Source organism: Lepidochelys olivacea (assembly GCF_965140295.1).
Source record: "Lepidochelys olivacea isolate rLepOli2 genome assembly, chromosome: 19".
NCBI classification, from domain to species: domain Eukaryota; kingdom Metazoa; phylum Chordata; order Testudines; family Cheloniidae; genus Lepidochelys; species Lepidochelys olivacea.
This window is the reverse complement of record NC_140429.1, coordinates 5902836-5927088: the sequence shown is the minus strand read 5'-3', so window position 1 is coordinate 5927088 and position 24253 is coordinate 5902836. Positions and strand designations below refer to the sequence as shown.

Below are 24253 nucleotides of genomic sequence, written 5' to 3'. Positions count from 1 at the left end.
TCTTAGCTTCACACGGCTTGATGTCAGGGAAAACCAGCCACCATCACAACCAGCCCAAACATACCCATGAGGAGCCGTCACTTTTGTGTGGGTCAGGGACGGTCTCTTTGTTCTGGACAGCACCTGGCACAATGGGGCCTGGTCCATGACTGGGGGGCTCCTAGGTACTAGCACAGTACAAACGATAGTAAATAAGACCCCATGTTCACCTGAAACGAACCAGGCCCAAACCAGAACAGCCCAGCTCCCCGCTGATGTTTGGACAACATGAATCCTGCATCTAACCGATCCCTGGTCTGGGGTTTGCACAACCAGTAGCTCTGCAATGGTCCAAGCCACTTCCGTTTGAATCTGTCTTTACCCCCAATGGGGTCCTCCCCGAAGTCCCCAAGCCCCTTAAGGAATCTGCTTCATTCGGAGTTTGTGGTGGTCCCCCATTGTGTTAATGGGAGAAACTTCATGCTACTCTGCCTGCGTGCCACTTCCCTGGCACCGAGAGAGGAGCACGCTGGAGCTGTCTGAACGCTTACCAATAACAATCCGCCCTCTCCCCAGCTTCGCTGCTCTAGCCCTGTGTTCAGTGGGTCCTGCCGTAATTAGCGTGTGTAGGACACCGCGGGTGAGATCCTGGCCCCACTGGAAGAGTAAAATTTCCGCAGGGCCAGGATTTTTACCCCTGTGAGATGACAAGTTCTGTAAGTAGCAGGCACCATTCAAATCTCGACATTAACCATCTCCTGCTATTGAAGCAACTCCCATCTGGCCTTTGCGCTCTAGATGTCGATGCAGCCCCCAGGATAAAAGGAAATACCACAGGACAGCGAGAGTTTTACTGGCACCCATTGTCCTTGCACATTATTAGCGTGTATCACGTGTATATGCTTTGCTTCTGCGTCTGGTGGTATTTGCCCACTAGGATGTTGCCGTTCACCAGGCAGCTGGAGACCCTCCAAAGCCACTGCACTGGAGCGTGTCACATCCGCAGTGAGATGTGTGTCGTCTGTCCCAGATGGATCCCCCCGGGGGTGCTTTCTTCCCCTTCTGTGGGCTTTGAACTAACCCGGCTCCAACGCTGGGTTCGAAACTTGTCTCTTACTGTGCATGGAGCAGAACCAGTGCTGCTGGCTCCGAGATTTGGCTGGGCTTCGTCACTCCTCTCAAAGGAATAAAGACTCTGGGGTTGTTGGAGTGAGGACTCGCTCGCCAGACTGTGGTTTGTTTCGTTCAGAGCCTTTTGGGGAGGGTTACAGAGGTACCCAAGGAGCAACTTGGTCCAGCGAAGGGCTGTGACCAACCTGCCTCCATGTTCAGGAAAGCCAGAGGGTTTTTCTGTCTGTGATAATATAGGATTCTTTCCAGGGCTGCCAGCTGGGCTGTACTGCGTTTCCCCCTGAGAAATGTGAAGCTGATTATGGACCTGCCACAAAGGGAGATTTATAATGGAAACGATTGCCAGCCCGGACCCAGCGTGCTCTGAAGGTGCCCCTGGCAGGGAAGATAGAAGGGTTCTGTGCCCAGAGCTGACAGTGCCTAAATGTGTATGCGAGAGAGCGCAGGGGGGCTCTGGGGGTGTTTTTGCACAGGGCTCTATAGTGAGCAGTGTGGCCTAGCGGAGAGAGCACTAGACTGGGACTCTGGAGGCCTGGGTTCTGTTTCTGCTACTGGGTTACCCTGGGCAAGTTACTGGCTCTCTGTGCCTCAGTTTCCCCATCTGTGAAAGGGGGAGAATGCTGTTGACCCTCCTTTGTAAAGCGCTTGGAGCTCTATGGATGAAAAGCGCTCGATACGAGCGAGGTAGTATGGTATAGTGAGTTTGTGCTGCAGTGGTGTGCAGATTCTTCCGGCTGGGGGTCATGAGCCCTGGCTTCTAATCCTAGCTCTGCCTCTGCCCCGCTGTGTGCCCTTGGTCATGTCCCTGCCCCGCTCTGGGCCTGATTCCCCGACCAACATTGGTCTATATAGATTGCAAGCCGGGGGGGGGTGGGCGGGGCCGGGCGGACTGTCTCTCACTCTCTGAGCCCAGTGCAATGGAGCGCCGATCTCAGCTGGGCACCACTGTAGGACAGATAACAGTGCACTTGCGTGCGGCTGTCTGTGCCTGCTGGTGGCTGAGCGTGTTGGTACACGTGACAGTGAGCCAGCGTGGGGGTGTGAGTGTGTAAAAATTAGAAAGGGTGCGAAGCATCTCCCGCCCTGTCTCCTGGTGTTCGGTGAAGATCACCCTCTACTAGCCTTGCACGAGGAAAAGCTCCAGGACTCTTCACTAGCAGCCCCGTGCACTGCGCTGCCCGTGCTGTAGAATCCTGCCCTTCTATTTGCATTTTAACCAAGTCTCATTAACTCCTCCCCCTGCTGTGCCACTCTACGTAACCACATCCTGCTTTGCCCAGCCGAGCGCAAGCGATGGGTGTCTGGGGCCTGATCTCCCTGCACTTAGGCACTCGCACCTGTGGGCAGTGGGTGTCGAACCAGGATTCTCCATTGCCCTGGCAATAGCATTTTCGCCCACTTTGTGCAAGACCTTTGCACTGGTGCATGTGACAGCCCAAGGAGCGAGGCAGGAGCGAATCAATGTCTCCGAGTGACGGGTTTCCAGGGACCGGTTTTATCTGCACTGGGGATTTGTGCTGATTTCATCCATTGGTGGCCAGGCCCTTAGGTAACTGCATGTGCATAAAGGTCCTAGGAAAGGTGCCCTAGTGGGTAAGGCGCTAGCCTGGCCCTGGGCTTGCTCTGCCACAGACTTCCTCTGTGACCTTGAGGAAGGTACTCTCTCTGCCTCAGTTCCCCACCTGCAAAATGAGGCTAACGCCTCACAGGGATGTGTCAAGGTTCGTTCCGCACGCTGAACTCTCGGGTACAGATGTGGGGACCTGCATGAAAGACCCCCTAAACTTATTCTTACCAGCCTTTTAACTTCTCCAAGGTACAAACTTTGCCTTAACCTTGAACTGTATGCTGCCACCACCAAGCGTGTTAAACAAAGAACAGGGAAAGAGCCCACTTGGAGACGTCTTCCCCCAAAATATCCTCCCAAGCCCTACACCCCCTTTCCTGGGGAGGGCTTGATAAGAATCCTCACCAAATTGTACAGGTGAACACAGACCCAAACCCTGGGATCTTAAGAACAATGAAAAATCAATCAGGTTCTTAAAAGAAGAATTTTAATTGAAGTAAAGGTAAAAGAATCACCTCTGTAAAATCAGGATGGTAAATACCTTACAGGATAATCCTATTCAAAACATAGGGAATCCCTCTAGGCAAAGCCTTAAGTTACAAAAAGACACAAAAACAGGAATATACATTCCATCCAGCACAGTTTATTTTACCAGCCATTAAACAAAAGGAAATCTAACGCATTTCTAGCTAGATTACTTACTAACTTAACAGGAGTTGTAAGGCTGCATTCCTGATCTGTTCCCGGCAAAAGCATCCACAGACAAACTGTTTGTTCCCCCCCTCCAGATTTGAAAGTATCTCATCCCCTCATTGGTCATTTGGTCAGGTGCCAGCGAGGTTATCTTAGCTTCTTAACCCTTTACAGGTGAAAGGATTTTGCCTCTGGCCAGGAGGGATTTTATAGCACTGTATACAGAAAGGTGGTTACCCTTCCCTTTATATTTATGACAGGGTGTTACGAGGCTGAATTTACAGATGGGGAGTGCTCTGATTGATACAGAACGTGCCTCAGTCTAGAGGATCGACAGGCAGAGCTGCGATAGGTCACAGTTTGTACTGGGGATATCCACCCTGTTTCAGGGAGGAGGGGAAGCTCTCTCAGGGCCCATCCACAGCAGGGGTGACATCGGTGCAGCTCTGCTGATGGCCGAGCCGGGGGCAAGTCCTCAGCACCGACAAGGCCTGAATTTCCAAGTGTAGAAGCTGATCTTGCGGTTCTCTTAAATGCCAAGAGCTGCACCTGGACAGACCATGTATTATTAGGTGCCCTCGGAGAAATGGCGCGTTACTGTCTTGTCCATTTGCTTTTCCCGAGGACAATCCTTGAGCGAGCTCTCCCGGAAGTCATGTTAAATGGCTGATCAGTCATCTTTCAGGCCTGGAGCGGCGATTGACGATGCTGCTCACGTGTGCCGGGGCCTTGTAACGTGTGCCGGGGGCTTTCTGTTTAATAATCTTGTGCAGGCGCAGACCAGCGGCCTTCTGGGAACTGCAAAGAGCTCCACGGACTCTGAGGTTTTATATATCTAGTATTTGTGTGTGGGCAAGACAAGCAAGAGTTCAGATGGCAAACACAAACTCAGCTAAACGGGCCTGAGCCAGCCAATGGCCTTGGAGCCAGCAGGATTCAGATCTCTGGGGAACCCAATACTTCAGCAGCAGCCATCCAGCATGTGTGCAGCTGTGTTGTGGGCAGTCCTGGATACCCCAGGCCTGGTGGAGCAGGGGGCAGCAAACCACACCACACCTGACCCAGTCCAGTTGGTGCCAGAGGCGGCGTGTGAGCCCACAGCCCGGCAGGCACGCATCAGGGAGCGTGATGGGAGGGGAGCTCCTGGTTGTGGCATAATCTCTCTCCCATTCCGGCTGCCCCAGAGGGTGATCTTATCAGCCGGATGGAGAACGTGCGGCGCTGTCCAGACAGGATTTCTGCTGTGCAGTCAGTGGCAGGGTGTATCCCCAAATCCAGGGGCACGTGTGGCATTTGCTGTGCCTTGTTGATCCGTTTGTTGGCTGCTTGCTGACTCCGGCTGCTAGGTGAAGGAGTATCGGCTAAAACTAGTAACCATACATGTTTTGCTGGCTTTAATGTGCCTATGATAATTCCCCTGGTAGGATTAAGCTATGTGGTTACTAGTCTAGTGTGGACAGAGTTTAACCAAACTGGGGCACCGTATTCGCAAAGTGAGTAGCAGCGAGAGAGCCCTGAACAACGCAGTATTTGTACATTGGCTCTCCACGTGGATCCTACCCAGTTTGTTCACGAGACAGTTTCTGCTCTTGATTTTTTGAGCTGCTTTATTGAGGTGGTATTTCTGCCTGACTGTGACCGTAGATACACTGGCTTTGGGTCACATGCCAGCTGCTGACCATTCAAAGCATTGTGACGCTCAGGTTGGGGAGCAGAGAGTGGTGTAAGAGGAAGCACGTTGGCTCGGTTTCTGACGCACTCGGTTTCAGGCTCCATTTCTTGCAGTAGTCACTTGTGGTAGCTGTATGTGCAGGTTCTTTTCTGTCTTTCGGAAGTCCCAGTTCCTTTAGGCCAAGCAGACCGTCGATGGTGTACGTGAGCCGCCTGGCGATGGTGTTTGGCAGGTCATTGGTGAATACATTAAATAAAGTGGGTGCCAGGCTAATTAATTAGGTTTGGCAAACCCAGTGATGGAAATACGTGGTGTTCCTGTTCTCTTGGTGGGGAAGCCAAGGCAGCCAGAGGCACAAGTGATCTGCCTCCTCCCGCACAACAAGTAGTGCCAGAACTGGGTGATAAAAATGTTGAATTAATTTAGATGCAATATATGGACCCAAAGAGTTAAAGATGTTTACATCACTCCATCGCCGTCCAACATTAAACAGCATTAAACCAGGCTCGGGGGTTGGTATACAGACCTCTGCCTGCTTAGTGCCATGGGAAACACACCATACAGTTCATGCCAAAGGTTAGAAACTTACTGAGTGAAACACACAAAAGGAGAAGAATCCAAACGATAGCAGCAGCACGGAAATGGAAATTGACGGGTTGTGCAAAACCAACTTAATCAAAATCTATCAAAGTCCCTTTTTTGGAGACAGTGAATATTGTTAGAAGTCTCTTATTCAGTCAAACAGTCCTCCTGGTCGGGGCCCGGGGGGCAGGGTAGGGACTAGTTCTGTTCAATTCTGAGTTGGGAATGACTGTCACGTCCCTGCTTTAGACCGACAGTCAGACGCAGGAGGGAGAGAAGAGATGTGATCGTGAAGAAGGAGAAAATACGGCTCTTGTTGGTGTTCTCAAGATACAGGGTGGCTGGTCAGTCATGGACAGGTTCTATGGGTTGACAGATCATCCTCAACAGCTGCTGTTCTAGCCCTGGCTCGCCTCCTCGGCCAGGGATATCACCTGGTTGGGGTCAGGTCCCTCCCTTCACTGGCCCTTCTCAAGCCGGGCGGAGCTGGATAGGCCACCTCATCTCACTGTGCTTGTGCCGTGCAGTGGATTTCCGGATCGGGTGACAAGCCAAGAGAGAGGGGACAGGAGGAAGATGGGTGGGGGGAGGGCAGAATGGAGCACATGTGGGTGGGGGGAAGATAGAGCAGGATCTCACATGTATCCGGTTGGGATCCTTGCCGGTGCAGCCGGGATCGTCAGGTGTCCCCCCGGAGCATCCAGGTCTGCTGTCCCAGCAACCAATCCTTTCGCTGCAGATGTTTTCCTTTTTTCTCTCTCTCCTAAAGTCTTTTTTAAGAGCCCCAGAACGGAGCATCCGTCCGCATAGTTCTGTTCACCAATTAGGCCTAATTTCTGACACACCAATTTTCGTTCATTGATTTCCAATCCTCTGCTCCTCTTGTTCACCAGTCAGAATCTTAACTCAGCCTTTGAGTGGTCCCAGTGGGCCCTGTCTGTCTAAATTACTTCAGCCTTTGTCTCCTTCTCTCATCTGTCCTTAAACAGTTTTATATAACAGATCACTGTAACAATTCATGAACTTTACCTGCTCTTCACCAGTGAGGCTAACCAAGCTTGCCAGGACTCAGTTGTCACCACAGAACCCAGGAGTCCTGGCTCCCAGTTCCCACCTATGTCCTGTGTTAACCATCAGATCCTAGTACAAGACAGCAAAATATACCTAAGTGGTTGGTGCAATGGTGTTCTGGTTCCCTGGGTGTTTGTTACCTCTGTAACCAAACAGCCCAGCTGAGGTCAGAACACTAGCTGGGACCATCTTCCTCCTGTGCCTTTTTTACATGGTAGACGTTTGTTACATAAGTCCTAGGCCAGAACAGGTCAGCTGGGTGCGGAGGCTGCATCCTGCCAGTTCAGCCCATCTCCACTGGGACGTGGACAGGGATACTGCACGTCTCCCCTGTGAGAAGGATGTTTGTATGGTTCACACCATACAAAAAGAAGCTTACAAGAAGTGGAAGGTTGGACATATGACCAGGGAAGAGTATAAAAATATTGCTCGGGCATGTAGGAATCATATCAGGAGGGCCAAATCGCACCTGGAGCTGCAGCTAGCAAGAGATGTCAAGAGTAACAAGAAGGGTTTCTTCAGGTATGTTGGCAACAAGAAGAAAGCCAAGGAAAGTGTGGGCCCCTTACTGAATGAGGGAGGCAACCGAGTGACAGAGGATGTGGAAAAAGCTAATGTACTCAATGCTTTTTTTGCCTCTGTTTTCACTAACAAGGTCAGCTCCCAGACTGCTGCGCTGGGCATCACAACATGGGGAAGAGATGGCCAGCCCTCTGTGGAGATAGAGGCGGTTAGGGACTATTTAGAAAAGCTGGACGTGCACAACTCCATGGGGCCGGACGAGTTGCATCCGAGAGTGCTGAAGGAATTGGCGGCTGTGATTGCAGAGCCATTGGCCATTATCTTTGAAAACTCGTGGCGAACGGGGGAAGTCCCAGATGAGTGGAAAAAGGCTAATGTAGTGCCCATCTTTAAAAAAGGGAAGAAGGAGGATCCTGGGAACTACAGGCCAGTCAGCCTCACCTCAGTCCCTGGAAAAATCATGGAGCAGGTCCTCAAAGAATCAATCCTGAAGCACTTGCATGAGAGGAAAGTGATCAGGAACAGCCAGCATGGATTCACCAAGGGAAGGTCATGCCTGACTAATCTAATCGCCTTTTATGATGAGATTACTGGTTCTGTGGATGAAGGGAAAGCAGTGGATGTATTGTTTCTTGACTTTAGCAAAGCTTTTGACACGGTCTCCCACAGTATTCTTGTCAGCAAGTTAAGGAAGTATGGGCTGGATGAATGCACTATAAGGTGGGTAGAAAGCTGGCTAGATTGTCGGGCTCAACGGGTAGTGATCAATGGCTCCATGTCTAGTTGGCAGCCGGTATCAAGTGGAGTGCCCCAAGGGTCGGTCCTGGGGCCGGTTTTGTTCAATATCTTCATAAATGATCTGGAGGATGGTGTGGATTGCACTCTCAGCAAATTTGCGGATGATACTAAACTGGGAGGAGTGGTAGATACGCTGGAGGGGAGGGATAGGATACAGAAGGACCTAGACAAATTGGAGGATTGGGCCAAAAGAAATCCGATGAGGTTCAATAAGGAGAAGTGCAGGGTCCTGCACTTAGGATGGAAGAATCCAATGCACCGCTACAGACTAGAGACCGAATGGCTAGGCAGCAGTTCTGCGGAAAAGGACCTAGGGGTGACAGTGGACGAGAAGCTGGATATGAGTCAGCAGTGTGCCCTTGTTGCCAAGAAGGCCAATGGCATTTTGGGATGTATAAGTAGGGGCATAGCGAGCAGATCGAGGGATGTGATCGTTCCCCTCTATTCGACATTGGTGAGGCCTCATCTGGAGTACTGTGTCCAGTTTTGGGCCCCACACTACAAGAAGGATGTGGATAAATTGGAGAGAGTCCAGCGAAGGGCAACAAAAATGATTAGGGGTCTAGAACACATGACTTACGAGGAGAGGCTGAGGGAGCTGGGATTGTTTAGCCTGCAGAAGAGAAGAATGAGGGGGGATTTGATAGCTGCTTTCAACTACCTGAAAGGGGGTTCCAAAGAGGATGGCTCTAGACTGTTCTCAATGGTAGCAGATGACAGAACGAGGAGTAATGGTCTCAAGTTGCAGTGGGGGAGGTTTAGATTGGATATTAGGAAAAACTTTTTCACTAAGAGGGTGGTGAAACACTGGAATGCGTTACCTAGGGAGGTGGTAGAATCTCCTTCCTTAGAGGTTTTTAAGGTCAGGCTTGACAAAGCCCTGGCTGGGGTGATTTAACTGGGAATTGGTCCTGCTTCGAGCAGGGGGTTGGACTAGATGACCTTCTGGGGTCCCTTCCAACCCTGATATTCTATGATTCTATGATCCTATGATTCTTTGCTGATGGTTGTTAGAGCAGGGAACTGGGAATCAGGACTCCTGGGTTTTGTTCCTGATGGTAACACAGACTTCCTCTGGGACCATGAGCAAGTGACTTGACCTGTCTGTGCTTCGGTTCCCGCATCTGTCAAATGGATATAACAGCCTCGCCCCTTGGGCGCATGGTGGCAGGTGTCTGGGCCTTGCAGCTCTGCTTGGAGGGGAAATCAGTGAGATCTGGGTACTTTCTCAGCGTAGCTTGTTTATTTGTCCCTCAGTGTGCCAGCCCAGGGACAGAGGTGGTCACAAACAGCACACAAGCAAACTCCTCTTTCAGGAATCTCAGCCCAACGCCGAGCCCTAGTTTTCAAGGAGCAACTCTGCTCCGCCCCAAGAATTGACCCCACTTAGCCAGATGGGCGCAGAGTCTAGGGTGACCAGATGTCCCGATTTTATAGCGATAGTCCCGATATTTGGGGCTTTTTCTTATATAGGCACCGATTACCCCGCATCCCCTGTCCCGATTTTTCACATTTGCCATCTGGTCACGCTAGCAGTCTTGCTGTTTGCAACAGCTCCCCAAGCAAGACACGGACGTGTCGAATGGACAACAATATGGCAAGGCTTCAAAGACCAGACTGCGCTCGCCCGCTCAGAAAAAGAACTTGTAAAATGAAGTGTAACAGCGCCACCTGTCTGCACCTGCCATAACTGTACCTCCCACTGCATACAGGTGCCGTGGGGCTCAATTAATGAAAGTCAGAGTGAGGAATGGGGCGAGCTAATAAGCACAGTTTATTATATAATCTGTTCGTGCCTTAGCTCTCACCTTGGCACGATACCAGATCAGTCTCTGTTGCTGTTATTTCCCCACTGCTGCGATAGAAGCCATTTTGCTAGCTGCACAAATCACCGTCATTTTTACACGTTTATTCCTAAACTCAGTTATTTAATAGCCTTTGGTTGGTTTAAACAAAGAGCAGCTTTGGGAAAATAATTGTCCAATAAAAAAGAATGATAGAAGTTTGGTTATGTTTCATACCCAGTTGCTTTAATTACCCCTTAATTATCACTGTGTGTAACTAGCTAAGGAATAAATACCCTGTCTTGGGGACTGTCACCAGAATAAATGAGGAGGATTTGAACTGAGCGCTGGTTGCACCATTTGGCTCACTCAGGACGGCTTATTTACTGTGGGCTGAATAAATACCAGTTGTTAACGAGGAGCATGTTTATTGAGATTCATGCATCTCTGATGCTCATTTGTAAAGCCTTGGTGTAAATAGATTTGTCATCATTAGGGAGGAAACCAGTTGAATGTAGTCAGTCCTCACCATGTTCTCCTAGGGGAGGGGAGAGCCAGAGGGGGGAAAGGATGGAAAAGCGAGGGATGGGCTCATTTAGGAGCTGAATTTCTCAGCCCCCAAAGTTTGTGGGCATCAGAGTCCGGCAGATCTGTACTTATTGGGTAGAACAAATACAAGGAAATTATTATTTGTATTTTGGTCATGCTTGGAGACTCCAACTGAGAGCTGGGCCCCACTGTGCCAAGTGCTGTGCGGACACAATGAGAGAAAACCCCCGCCCCAAAAGCCTGTGATCTAATAGATGAGAGGTGGGAGAAAAGGAAGAATTATTACCCCCATTTTACTGATTGGGAAACCGAGGCACTCATTTTTTTTTTTATTGTAATAAACCAAAGGTTACACAGGGAATCGAATACAGATCTCCAGAATCCCACATCAGTTCCCTGGTCGCAAGACTATCCTTCCTTGTAGACCCAGCTTTTCCTGGTGGAACTCCTTGCCACAGGAGATCAAAGAGTTAAGTACCATAGTGGGATATTAAGAGGTTTGAACAAGTGTAGGACTGCTTATCGTTGCAGAGGTCGTGAAATGTCATGCTTCAGGGCTGATCACTGCAGGGGTCAGGCAGGGTTATTCCCACCTCCCAGCGCCCATGCAGCACTGCACAGTTGGCAATGATAGGGTTTTCTGTCACCTTCTGAAGGTTCAGCTGTAGCTGGAGGCAGGATGCAGGACTGGCTCGTCAATGGTCTGATCTGATATGGCACCTGTGGGCTGGATTCCCAGTGGCGCGAAGCCAGTTGACACTGGCTGAGCATCGGGAGGTTGAAAAGTGCTGCAGGTGAACAGACGCAGGTGATGCAAGCCGCTTAGTGGATTCCCCAGCCCCGCGTTTCAAAGGAGCAGCCTGATGTATCCGTCGGGTCAGTGTCCCATCTCCCAGCCTTGGGAAATTCCCTTTGAAGTTTTAATCCCCAATCCGGTATTTCTTTCAACCGTTTTCTGCTGCCCAGGTGCGACGGCTCGGTACCCGCCTGCGGACGCCGCACGCGGCACCCCTCTGCGGAGCAGCTGCGAGCACCAGCGGGGCGGCCTGGGAGCGGAATCCTGCCGTCGCTGGTTCGGCGCGTGGAAGCGGTATTGTGTGTGAACACACTCCTGTGCGACGGCGGCGTCAGTGACAGGGCCGCTGACACAGCTTCTTCTATCACGCTGACGGCTCCCTTCCCTGTCTTGGCTAAGAGATTTCCCACTCAGCCCCGCCAGGGATAAAAGCTGCTGCTGGTGGTGGAAAATCAATTCCTGCAAGGTCTAAGTGGCAGCCTTGGTTTCAACTGGGAATCCTTGTGATTGGAACGAGGCTGCGATTTTTGCCTGACTCAGCGGGCCTTGCAGAACGTGGCGGGGGCTCGCTACGCGCTTGCTGTCTGTGGTTTTGTCATTAATGTGGGGCTGGAGGCCTCTCGCTGCACCTCGCACTTCTTTTCCATCCTCGACGGGAAGCCGGGGAGGGGGCGCGTGGCGGAGAGAGCTGGCTCCGTCAGCGATGGGTGCTCAGCAGGGGAGGCGGCCCTTGGCAATGGGCAGCGAGAGGCGATCCAGAGGAGGATCTGGTGCCCGGGTCAGTGGTTGGGGAAGGACAGATGGAGGCTGAGCTCTGCTGACCTTGGTGCCAGCTCCCTGCAGCTGTTTGCATTTCGCCATATTTACCCCCATACCCCCCACAACCGCTTTCTGCTTGTTGGCAGCTTCTTGTGTCCTTCCAGGGCCCGACGCTGCCCCGGATCCTGCAGGGGAAAGGCTGGCTCGTTCCGTGTGTGTATTGTAGAGCTTTGCAGGGGCCTGCTTGGAACCTGGTGTCAGGTAGAGCAACCACGAGGCTGTTCTAACTCACACGCTAACCTCCATGGACCCGTCTGGGTCATGGGGGGCAGAGAATAGCTGTCATCCAGGGTGCTCCAGCCAAGCCCCGAATCTGCCCCCTGCACCAGGGACTGGGTGCAGGGCAGGTGTAGATCCTGCACCAGCATCTACCTGAGCTGGGGTGATGCTCAAGGGTCTGTTTCCTACAGGGGACTTAGTGTAACTGAGAATCAGGCCCCGTGGATGCAGCTGTCCTGATTATAACTGCATTGCCAAGCGTTGTTTTACTCTGGCAATTGGAGTGTGAGGTTCTGTGTTTGTTCCCTTCCCAGTGCAGATGTCGGAGCTGCGAGATCCTGTTGGTGCCGGCACTGCAAACCCCACCTAGGCACTGGGAACCGAGCCCCGATCTTCCTGGCTCATGTCTCCCGCCCCCTAGGAGTGGAGGCTGCATCTGGAAGCCATGCTGCTGATGTGTGAGCCAGAATCAAACCAAGCTCCCACTCCGGAGCCCTGTTGGCTTGGCGGGGCTGGCCGCACCAAGGAGTTTTAGAAAAGCTATTTTAGTCCGGAAAGCCGGCAGCTCAGCCTCGCGGCACATGGAGAAACGAACGCCAGGTTTGGACACGATTGCTCTCCAGCCCCATCAGTGAGGCTGAGCCCCATACAGAGGGGAGGAAATGCAGCATTATGGTGCTGAAAGGAAGGCAGCCATGTTCTAAATGTCAGACCCCGCACTGCAGCCGTTCTGGCAGGGTGGTCTTGGGGCCGGGGGGAAAAGCCCAAGGAAACGGCCCCTCTGGTGTTGTAGAAGAGACAGCGTGCTTCTGTGGCTAAGGTCTAGGTGGCTAGTACTTATCTGCCCCCCTATTAGTGTAATATCTGAGAGGACCTCCCAGTTTGTAATGTATCTGTCCTCACCACACCCCTGGGAGGCAGGGCAGAGCCCTTATCACCATTGTACAGATGGGAAAGTGAGGCACAGGGGGTAAGTGACTTGCCCAAGTCACAGCGAGTTTGCGGCAGAGCAGGGACTTCACTAGCCTTGGATTCAGACTTGAATTCCCTGCCCATTGGGCCATCCTTCCTCTGAGCTGTGGCCCTCACTCTGCCTCAGTTTCCCTCTCTGTAAAATGGGGATTCACATGTGCAAAGCACTGTGAGATGTGCCAGGTATTATTACAGTGCCCAGCATTTCAGATGCCCTGGGCTGACTCCTGTGTCCAAGGGGGGGGGGGAACAGGGTGGAGCAAGGGGGCTAGGTGAGGAGAAGGCTAGAGCATAACTGTCCCACCCAAGATTCTTAAAAGGGCCAGCAAGGAGCCTCCAGGTGTCCCATTAAACACCCCAAGGCAGGGTTGTTCTTATCCTCAGTGGCCGGGAGGTGTGGGGGGGGGGCGGGGGGGAATAGCTGTTCTAGGGGATAATGGACCCAAGTAGTGTGTTCGAATTCCGCCAGCCGCGAGATGGGCCCAGCGAGCCTCGGGGCCATGTGTCAAACGGCGCGTCCGCGGAGCTGGAAGAGGCTTTCCCTGCCTCGCGGCGCTGTGCTTGTCCCAGCTGGGCTTGATTAAGCTGCTCTGGCATTCCAACACGTTGAAGGGCTTGTCGTTTCCAGCTCGGGGGCCTGGCGAAGCAGCAAGTTCTCTGCTCACAGTCAGTGCTCGCTCTCGGGAGGGAAAGGCAGAGCAGGAGAGAGGGCTGAGAGGAGGCCAGGGCGCAGCCAGCAGGGCCAGAAGATGTCAGTGGCGCTCTGAGGAGATCTGCTTCGCTCCCTCCACCGCAAGGATTCGAAATCCTCCCCCTGCTCCGGAATAAATCTTCCCCGACGATCGAGAAGTTGGAGCGAACGCCAGCCAGGAACAGCTCCGTGGGACTGCTGGCGTGTCCTGCTGACGCGTGCGTCCTCTCGCGGCATCCCCCACCCGGGGCCTCCCGCTCCCCAACTTGCAGACATGGTCCCGAAGCCGGTGCCCCGTCTGAACTGCAACTAACCCCACGAGCACCTCAGTTCTTTGGCAGGTAAGCTGGCAACTAGCCCCTCGCTCGGGCCGGGGCCTGACTTAGCTGCTTGGAACCCCCAGGACTTTTCGTCCCGCGTGAGTCCTCCTCCGGCAGGGAGGTTTGCTTGCGGGGGGGCAGGTACAGGAATGTATCTCCGTTCCCGACAGGCAGGGGCAGCGAGCCACCACGGCCAGAGGGCAGTGTGTAGCTGGGGTACACTCTAAAGCTCCGGACGGGTTGCGTTTCCCCTTTGTGGAGGCTTCTGTTTTCTTGATTACCTACTCCAGCATCCAGCAATGCCTGTGATTTCCAGCCTGCACAAGGGGGCCTGGAAGCTGATCAGTCCAAGCCCTTGGACTGCATCGACCCAGCGTGCCACAGTGGAAACTATCCGGAGATGGGAAACATTCAAGGGAACAAAGATCTCACTGTGCAGCAAGCCGCGCTGTGTGCGTGTCTGGCCTTGTGTGCCTCTTTACTCTCAATTCCCAACCTGCACCTACATGTTTTATAGACAGTGAAACCTGGCTGAGGGGCTACCGAAGGGACCATGGAGAATCAGCTGCTTAGTAGATGTTAGTTTTTAACCTAAGGGTCAAACAAAATTGCTTGGGAAACAGGGAGATCTCTCAAAGTTCGTTGCGGGTGCTGGGTGGGGGTTGGTGGCTGTGTTACACAGGAGTTCAGTTTGGTGATCTGGTGCTTCCCCCACCCCACCCCTGCCTGGAGTGAATAAAGGATGTTATGACATGTGGTTTATGGGGCAAGCTCTGATTTATTCTGGGTTCGCAGGCTGGAAAAGACTTCTTTACCTGCCCCTTTACCTTCCGCGTCAACCACGGTTTAATGCCACGATGTTAACACATCACCCGGCTTAGGGTTAATGGCTGGTTTTCTTTTTATCTGTGCTCTGCCCCCTGGTGGAACCCTCTCGAAGTGCGTGGGGTTCAAAGCCGGCCTTGTGGCGATAAGACAGGCGGTTTTCACACCACGAAGGTCAAGGTAGGGGGGGGTGGGATGAAGTTTAAAGCGTGGGCTGCCAGATTTTCATCTTTGAAGTGCGGCAGCAACAGGGGCTCTTGCCTGACTTCAGAGGCAAGAATCAGGCATGAGGTGCCGGGGAGAAAGCTAGGAGGTTAACCCCAAACTTGGCAGTAACGTTTCTCTCCCCTCCTTTTTTTATTTTGCAAATTGTTGGTAAGTTTCCACCGCGCTCTTTTACAGCATTCGCTGCAGGAAAATTGTCATCAAAATAGCATTTCCCTTTCTTCTTGGAGAGGTTGAGCAACAAAAAAATCCTTTCCCACACATCGGTTTCTTATTAGGGGCAAGATTTTCGCCTTGCTAGGGCCTTGTGGCCAAAGCAAGCAATAGAATAAGTTCAGTGCAACTGTCTGAGGAGTTAAAAACAGCCCCAGAAAACCCCAGCAAAAAGCCACCCAGATGGTCGGTCTTTTCAGAGGGCAGTTTTAGTGCCATTGTTGCTCGGTTTCACTGGGGGAATGTAAAGAATCTAGATGGGGGGTTATTTAGTGCATGTTAAAAAAATTAACCTAAACCATGTCTTGCTGGGATCAGCTGGTCAAATCCTGGTGGATTTAGCGAAGTCTGAGGAGGCTTCCGGATAAAGGGGCTCCGATGAACGTCTCCTCTCTGAAGGTTTCTCCAAGCTCGGGACCTTTTGAGTTTTCTTCATCCCGTATCTTGTTCCTGGAGTGGTTTCGTGGGTGTGGGGGCAGCGGCGGTGTTTGTGAAGGGATTTGCTTTAACCCCCTGTGTTCAGAGCACACGTGGACTAGTCTGGTCAGGCTGCGTCAGGGTTGCTTTGGGGCAGTAGCTGCAGCAGAAGGGGACTGAATTCTCCTTTCCTGTGCACTGGCTTTGCTCGCGGTACGGCCACAAGACAGAGTCATCCGTGCCACCCTCATCGTCCCTTTTCACCTTCCCTTCTCCCCGCCCTGTCCCTGTCAGCCCTGCTGCCCTTTCCAGTTAGCTGATCTTCCCCCCACCCCAACTAAATTAACCCCCTCAAAATTGTGGAATCAATGTGATATTTGCTGCCTTCACACTGATCGCTCTGCTGATGTGTTCTACCCTTTGCCCCACCTGGTGTCTGTCTTGTCTCGGTGTTTCCTCGAAGCCCCTGCTGACTCCCCCGTCTCTCTCTAGCCAGCGCTTGTCTCTTGGGCTGCTCTTTGGGGCAGCCATTCGTAGACCCATGTGCAAACGGCGACAGGCACGCTTGATACCCTGGATATGATACACACCCAGGTGTTTACAGCTAGGGTGGGTGAAAGAGCAGGTTCTGATGCTGAGCTTGGGCACAGACATCTCTGCCATTCCACCCTTCACTACGGGGCTGGCTGGGTCAGAGCAGCAAATCCTGGATCTGGATATCCCAGAGAGCTGGGGTTTTGGTTTGGGCCCATCCCTACTGAGCCGGGGTCTTCATGAATAGCCCTGTTAGCAAGGGATCATTCCCGTGCGTTATGCCTTGGGCCTGAACGTACCCATAGCACCCGCTCTGCAAACCATGCTTGGACCGCCTACTGTGCCCGTTAAGTCCCCTGACACCCCTGCCCACTGCTCTGGACCTGAATGGATCCTTGCTGGGACAGTAAGGCCAGGCTCACGGGTGCTAAGGAGAGGATTGTGCCCATCTTCATTGAGCATATTACTTATGACTGGTTTCTTCCACTTCCAGAGGCAGCAGCGTTGGTCCCTGACCCCCCTGGGGGCACCATGTTGGGAGCCTGGGTCTCTGCTCTCTGCCTAGCTGGCCTCCTTGGCACCTGCACAGGAGGGAAGCTCCTTGCATCCAAAGCAGGTAAGAGAGTGGCACTCAGAACGGACTGGCTGGGGGCTGGGTCTGCAGGGCACTGGCTGAGCTGTGTCTGGGGGACTCACCCCTGGGATGGGGAGGGGAGATTGGCAGGGAGTCCAGGGCAAGACTAGCAATGGGGGCTAGGATTGAGGGGCGCTGGTAGAGCTGTGTTTGGGGAGCCCAGGGCTGGGATAACAGGGGGGGCTGCAGGGCAGGAATGAGATGCACAGGCAGAGCCATGTGTAGGAAGGGAGGGGTCAGGTCTCTCTGTGCCTGTGCCAGGGGGTGATGGGTTCAAATCCCAGTGCCAGCGTGTTGCAGTAGGGCAGCACTGCGTGCGGGTGTGGGGAGGGGGCTGCTTTTCCCAGGCAGCTGCTCAGGTGGCTGTCAGAGACTTGGGGTGTTTCGTACTCGGAGCTGGCACCCCACCCTGCAGAGCGCGGGAGCCGAGCACAGCCCGACGGCTCCTTCCTGCAGGGGGTGCTGTCCTTGGCACATCAGCGCTGTCCTGGGTATCACGCAGCATCTCTCAGATGGGGCCACGTGCAGCCACCGGTGGATTTTTTTTGTGGCCACGACAGCCTCCGAAGCATGGGCGAGGACTGGGACGGGGCAAAGCAGCGGCCCCTCCCTGCAGTGCCCAGCTGTTGTTCCTGACTACCTGTTACCAAGGGCAGTGAGATGCGCCGCTTTGGGGTTTGCGCTGGGAGGGCTAGCAGGGATCGGGGCCCTGAACCGCGCAGCCTCCTCGGGGGCTCCGGGCAGCGCCTCTGGACGCACGGGGGCCGGTGTGCATGGCGCTGGTCAGTGGAGGTGGCTGCCGTGTTTGGTCAGCAGGGCATTCCCCTGGGCAGCTCCTGCCCGGCTGGGGTACAGGCAGGCTGGTGAGCTCCCGCCCCACCTTCCCCGGGGCAGGCTCTCGCTGGAGGGCCACGGGAAGCAGGGACGGATACGGCTGTGTCAGAGTGGCCATTTGTTGCGAGAACCCCTGGAAGGCACATGCGCTGCATCTCCCAGCTCTCCCGCCAGCAGAGTATCCGAGCTCCTCCCAGTCCTGCCCACGTTTACCCTCGCAGTGCCCCGAGAGCCAGGGCAGGGCTATATCCCCATGGCACAGATGGGGAACTGGGGCCCAGAGAGACTCAAACTGATCTCAGTGGGCGCTCGGTGCCCAAATAGCCCCGAGGATCTGGGCCTAAGTGAGATAGCAAGACCATCGCTCTAACCCCTGGGCCACCCTGCCCCCTGGGGGGAATTCCCTGAGACGTGTAGGGCTCCAGTGATGGGGACAGTCTGTATGTACACCTAGGGAGAGTGCTCCCGGGGGCTGCTGGTTAAGGTAGGACAGCGCTTTCCGCGTTGGCTCGGGAATAAAGCCGGGTCTGGCCGGCTCAGCCTGGTGCAACATGCCGAGTAAAGCGCAAAGCTGTTCATCGATTGTTTCTGCCTCTGACCCAAGTCTGTCTAACCCGCCGGAGAGCAGAAGGCTCCTTCCGAGCCCCACATGGCCTGTGAAGCAGTAACAAAATGCCACTCACCCGTGAAACCCGTCTGTGCTGGTGTCACAGAGTCCCCGGGCGATGCTCTGGAACTGCTCCCTACGAAGCCAGGCAGGACCCTGGTGAGGTCTCCTCTCTGGGAGCAGCCTGTCTGCAGAGCACACAGCTCACACGGCTTCCACCTTCCTGGGTCTGACCTGGCAGCATTCAGCATCCTCTGCCCCTCTGTGCGCTTCCCCCAGCGAGTCCACCCAGGCAGGGTCCTGGGGAAGCCAGAGGGTCCTGCCCCCCAACTCCGCAGTCAGACGTGACTCTCAGCCAGCCAGTAAAACACAGGTTTATTAGACGACAGGAACATGGTCTAAAACAGCTTGTAGGTGCAGAGAACAGGACCCCTCAGCCGGGTCCATTTTGGGGGGGCAGTGAGCCAGACAACCACATCTGCCCTTCACTCCATGTCCCCAGCCAGCCCCAAACTGAAACTCTCTCCAGCCCCTCCTCCTCTGGGCTTTGTCCCTTTCCCGGGCCAGGAGGTCACCAGATTCCTTTGTTCTCCAACCCTTTAGCTCTCAACTTGCAGGGAGAAAGGCCCAGGCCATCAGTTGCCAGGAGACAGAGTGTTGGCCACTTATGTACACTGGCCCTTTGCTCTGCAACAATTACACCCCCTTATCCCACCACCTAGAGACTTAAGAAATGCCTAGGGGAAACTGAGGTGCCCCCACACTATTCAGAGGAAACATTAAGAACAATCCCACTTCGTCACAGGTGGGATTTGCCATTGGTGCTTCACTGCCCATGCCGGCCACCCCTTCTCCTTCCCCGCACACAGGCAATCTCTGTGCAGAGCTGGGATGCTTTCCTGCTCCGGGAGCGGGCCAGCACTGAGGGCTGGCTGGGCCATCCCATGGGGCTTAAGCCTGTGTGCCAGGCCCTGGCAAGTTCACAAAGGGTCGGTGGGTCCCCGTGTCTCGCAAGTGCTCCTGAGGGGGGATGGAGGCAGGCTGTCGCAGGATACCGAGGAAGGGTTGCTGGGGGTCACGCGTGCTGCTATTCAGTGGTGGAGCCTTTAAGGTCTGGCTCCCGGGCTGGCTGTCCAGCCCACGCCTTGGCCATATGATCCCGGTGGGCCTGGTTTCCTCCTCCGTAGATGGTCAAAGGCTCATCGGGGCCTAGGCAGTTGGAAAATTCTTCTCCCTGCCTGGAGCCATCGCTGAGTGCCAGTCTGGCACTTCCCTTTCCTGCCTCTCCGTCCACGAGGAGAGGGGGCTGGGGCTGATGGATAATACAACCCATGAGCAATACTGTGCACACTTTGGCATCAACACAGTTTGACCCTCCATGGGCTCTAATGCACTTTGCCAGTGTTAATTAATATAGCCTCCCGGCTGAGCGGCATCATCCCTGAGTTGTGGACGGGGAAACTGAGGCACAGAGGAGGGGAAGCAGTTTGATCAGGTTCACACTGACAGCCAGCGTCTGAACTGCAAATGGCATCCAGGAGTCCTGGCTCCGAGTTTCCTCGCTTCCCCACAACCTTCATGCCCTTCCGAGGCCTGACTCTCCATGGCCTGCCCCAGCGCCGCTGCTCGCCCACGTGCAGAGTGAGTGCGGAGCACTGCCCGTCAGAAGGGTGGCGGAGAGAGGCCGGGCGATGAAGATTCAGGCCCTTGGTCTCCACAGGGCAGATGCCAGGCAGGAGTAGTGGCAAGGTTCCTGCCTGCGAATCAGCAGAGCCAGGAGATTCGCATTCAGGATACAGGGGAGGGTGGGGAGAGGGCCAAGCCAGGCTATGTGGGAACCTTGGAATCAGCCATTTGGAGAGAGACTTGGGGGTTCTGGAGACTGGGATCAGCCGTGGAGGTGGGTTGCTAGCCAAGGAGGCCTGCAGGTTAAAGTGCTGTAGCCCCTCTGCGTGGATTCCCTTCTCCTCCGGCCCTTGGGGGTCGGGGCAGCTCAGTCGAGCATCCCATAAACTGCTGACCTGGCCCCAAGTCCTTGCTAGTATGGACAGGCCGAGGATGCAGCCCCCCACCCCAGTAGGGCTCCCACCACTGTCCTCCCTGCTCCTTCTCCTTTCCCAGCCCGGACCCCGGCTTGCTTCGGAGCTGGCTCTGCTGACGGATGCCAGGAGAAGTCGGAGCCCAGTAGGCCTGCCGAGCCGAGTGAGGCTCAGGAGCCTGGCTCTGCAGCCGGGGCCCTGCTTTCCCAAAGCCCCCTTGGGGTGGGGAGACTCCTTGAATCGTCACAGGCAGCGAGGGCCGGGGAGTTTGCTGCCCTGCTGGGCGGGGCCGCAGCCTGCACTGAGGTCACTAATGGAGCCTCCTGCTTGGCACAGATCCCTCTTGCTATTAGCGGGGCTCTTGCTGCCAGCTGGACACCAGCAGCCTCCTTTGCCCATGAGCACGTGCCAGAGCTCGGATCTTAGGCTCATTAGATCATCGCGCGCCTGCCCCTGGCCAAGTCAGGCTGCTCCCCATGGGTGTGTGTGAGGACTTGGCACCAGCTGCTTTCAGTTGTGTTCTCTGTTACTACAGGTCTCGGGCCTGGGATCAAAGGGAGACACGGGGAAATACAGTGGGGAGACCCCAGGGAATAGCCCAGCATTTATCACCTATTAAGCACTCGGCAGATATCAACTGATTTAGCCTTGCATGCACCTGAGGCCGGAGGAATCGATGCCTTCACCTTGCAGATGGGGAGGCTAATGTGGAGAGGTGACTCGGCCCAGGCCACAGAGAGAGCTGCTGTCCCAGTGGGGATCTGACCCCTGGACTTGCTGGGCTCCTTCGGCCGGGTCACACCTCTCCGTCAGCCCCCGGCTTGCAGCATGCATGTGCCAAGCTCGGCACATGGACAAGCACGCAACCCCATGCACGCAAAAGCAATTGAAACGCTTGCAGCAGTGGTGGGCTCTGCGCCTGGCCAGCCGAACAGGGCTTGCAGGAGTAAACTCGGTAGCTAGCTGGGAAGGCCAAGTGGCGTCACTTGGTCGGCCAGCTGGGATCTGGGAGCTGCTCAGGGAGCTGGGATCTGAATACAGGAGCCCTGGTGCTCTGACCAGGCAGGCTCACATGCTATTAAACTGGCCGCTTTGTAGACGAGCTGGCTCAGCCAGAGGCAGCCAGCTGGGAGGAGGCGCGTGCAGTGGCAAGTCACTTCGAATAAAGCCACCCAGGAATAATAATACACCTGCAACCCCAGAGCAAACAGCTCTCGCTCTGAAATAGAAGGAACTGGGAAAGCATTCCCCATGGGGCCCGCTGCTCACTGTCACACACAATGATCACGAGACTCCTTTCCGTTTACAGCCCGTCTTGCATGCCCCTTTTCCCGCCCCGGGTTCTCCCCTTTTCTCCTCCCGTCGGTACCAGCACCCCAGGGGAATGTGGAAACACGAGAAGCTGTTTCAGGTCGTCCCATTCAAAGCTTTTGTTCTCTCCGTTGTTAGTCAGCAATCTGCACCGTACCTGGGAGGGGAACGGCATTTAGCAGATCAAAGGGTTTTGCCCATGAACTTTCCCTTCCTCTCTTTGCCAACTGCCTGGGAGCTGGTGTGATCGTTGCCAGTTCGTTTGTAGAACAGCTTTTCTCCTGCTGGTGAGAATTCATTCCCTGAAATCTGAGCTGCGTTGATTGGACCCATGCAGCCAGGTTTGCAGAACCGCTCAGAGGCATCGAAGGGGCCCAGATTGGTACGGAGGCGCTTCTTAAAATCCAGCCCAAGGGCCATGTGCTACTGTTTGTTTCCTGGTTGGATAATTATTTGACCTATGGTAGCACCTTGAGGTCCCCCGCCAACAAGCCCCCATCACACCACATGGTGAGAGACAGGCCCTGCCTCAAAGAGCTCACACTCTTAACAGGGCGGGTGAGGAAACAGAGGCATGGAGAAAGGCCACCCAGCTGCTTACCATCTGAGCTGGAATAGAACCCAGGTGTCCTGGCACAAGGTAAGTGGCCTAGGCCCTGGGCCATCCTGCCTCAAGTGCGCCTGTGGCTACTAATTCCCAATCAGCCTCTGGGGGACAGTCTCACTTAACACTCCCTGTTACCACAAACAATCCTGCCAAGTCAACTTGCTGGAGCTCCGAAGAGAGACAGACGTGGACAAAGCGGACTGAACTTTGCCAGACTGCTTTCCATGGCTCTGCCTGTTCGTATAAAGGAGGATTCTTCTTTGGACAGACTCTCCATTCTGGACTAAGACAGGCCTGGCATATCCTCTCCCCCCACGCATGCTTTCTCCTGGCTTCGGCTGGAAGGATATTTTGAGAGTCAACTCTGCTCTTGCGTCTGAAAGCAGGCGGAGGAAAGCGGCCAGGAAGATGGCACCATTGCAGAAACTTCTCCCTCAACTCACACAAGCAATTTCTCTGCAGCCTTCGCTCATGTGCAGCTACCCCTGGAAATCCCGGAAACAGACCCTGACCATGCCTGCCTCAGTGCCCTGCCCAAATCTGTTTTTTGTGATACCATCCCCCACACAGCAGATTCAGCTGGATGTGGTATTCTCCTCTTCCTCTCCTCAGCGGATGGGTGGTATTGCTGTGAGCTGTTAAACAGCTGCCACCCCAGAAGAAGCTGCATATCTAATGATCCCCTGTTTGCATGGCTGGTAAAGGGTCAGAGCAGTGTTCACGCTGGCCCAGTGCAGCTTTGCCTCCCTCTGTAGCTGCCTGCTACTGATCCTAGCTGAGGAGCTTAGTCCTTTAGCTCAAGGGGGAGAGGGCTGTGCTTTGCAGCAGGAGGCAAAGGGCCTGGTTTTTAGAGATGCCGGGCGCTCCCTGCGTCCAGGGACTTTGGCTGGAATTGTGAGCGCTCCACACTTCTGAAACGCGGGCCCTGGAGTCCTGACCCAAAGGCCGCTGAAGTCAGTCAGACTCTTTCCTTTGGCCTCAATGGACTCTGGATCAGAACGGCCACGTCTGACTCTTCTTCACACTGTGGCCGCTCCGCCCCACTCTGGCACGGGGCCTTACAGGGACTGCAAACGGCCCATGTGCCCGGAGCAGCCTGAGATGAGAATCAGGCTCCCAGCACACCTTGCCCAAGGCTGCCCGGGAGTCAGTGGCAGAACCCAGGAGCCCTGTGCTGTCACGCGCCCCTCACGGGGGAGTCTGGAGCTACCCGTTACCCCTCTGTCCTGGCTGGGGGGCACCGTGCTAACCCAGCCTTGCGGACAGATCCGTTTGCTCCCAGCCAGCGCTCCTGTTACTTCTGCTTTTTGCCCTGGGGTTTGTGTGAATTTCTTCCCGCAGCGCTGGGGGATCTGCAGGAGGCAGCGGAGAAGCCGATGTTCTAGGTTGTGGCTTCGGGCAAAGTGCCGTTTGGCTCCAGCTAGCGCAGAGTCTTTCCTCCCGGCCAGCAGGTTCCCCCTTTTCTTCTTCTGCTCAGCTCCCCGGCTGCCTTCTCCGCGCAGCCCTTCCCCGGGGGCCCCGGCAGCAAGCTCTGTGCAGGGACGTTCAGATGCGGGCTGCGGCCTGGTATCCCTGGGGCTGGTCAGCTCAAGGCACCGGGGTGCCGCCGGAGCTTCAGGAAATGCTTCCAGCAGAACCGGGCATTGGAAAGCAACGAGCCTCACAGTGTCTGGGCTGGCTAGGGAGGGGAGCGGAGATGCTTGTCCCATCCCTCTTCGGGGACCTGGAGCTCTGGGTCCTCCCAGGCCTGTCTGAGGACTCCCTGCTGCAGGTGTCTCTTCCCCTCAGTCTCCTCTTCCACAGAATCATAGAACCGTAGGGTTAGAAGGGACAATAAGGGTC

The 24253-nt window shown here is 54.6% G+C and overlaps 1 protein-coding gene across 5 annotated transcripts in view; it reads left to right on the top strand.

The window, feature by feature from the left end:
• Positions 1-24253, top strand: part of COL16A1 (collagen type XVI alpha 1 chain) — a 166166-nt gene that overhangs the window by 63991 nt on the left and 77922 nt on the right. For 4 of the 5 annotated variants that reach the window (XM_084652357.1, XM_084652359.1, XM_084652358.1 and 1 more), the window contains exon 2: positions 16873-16995. In XM_084652357.1, the coding sequence (XP_084508483.1) occupies positions 16873-16995 (123 nt within the window). Of the gene's footprint in view, positions 1-13812; positions 14187-16872; positions 16996-24253 lie in introns of those variants that run through there. The other variant, XM_084652360.1, reaches the window with a different exon arrangement.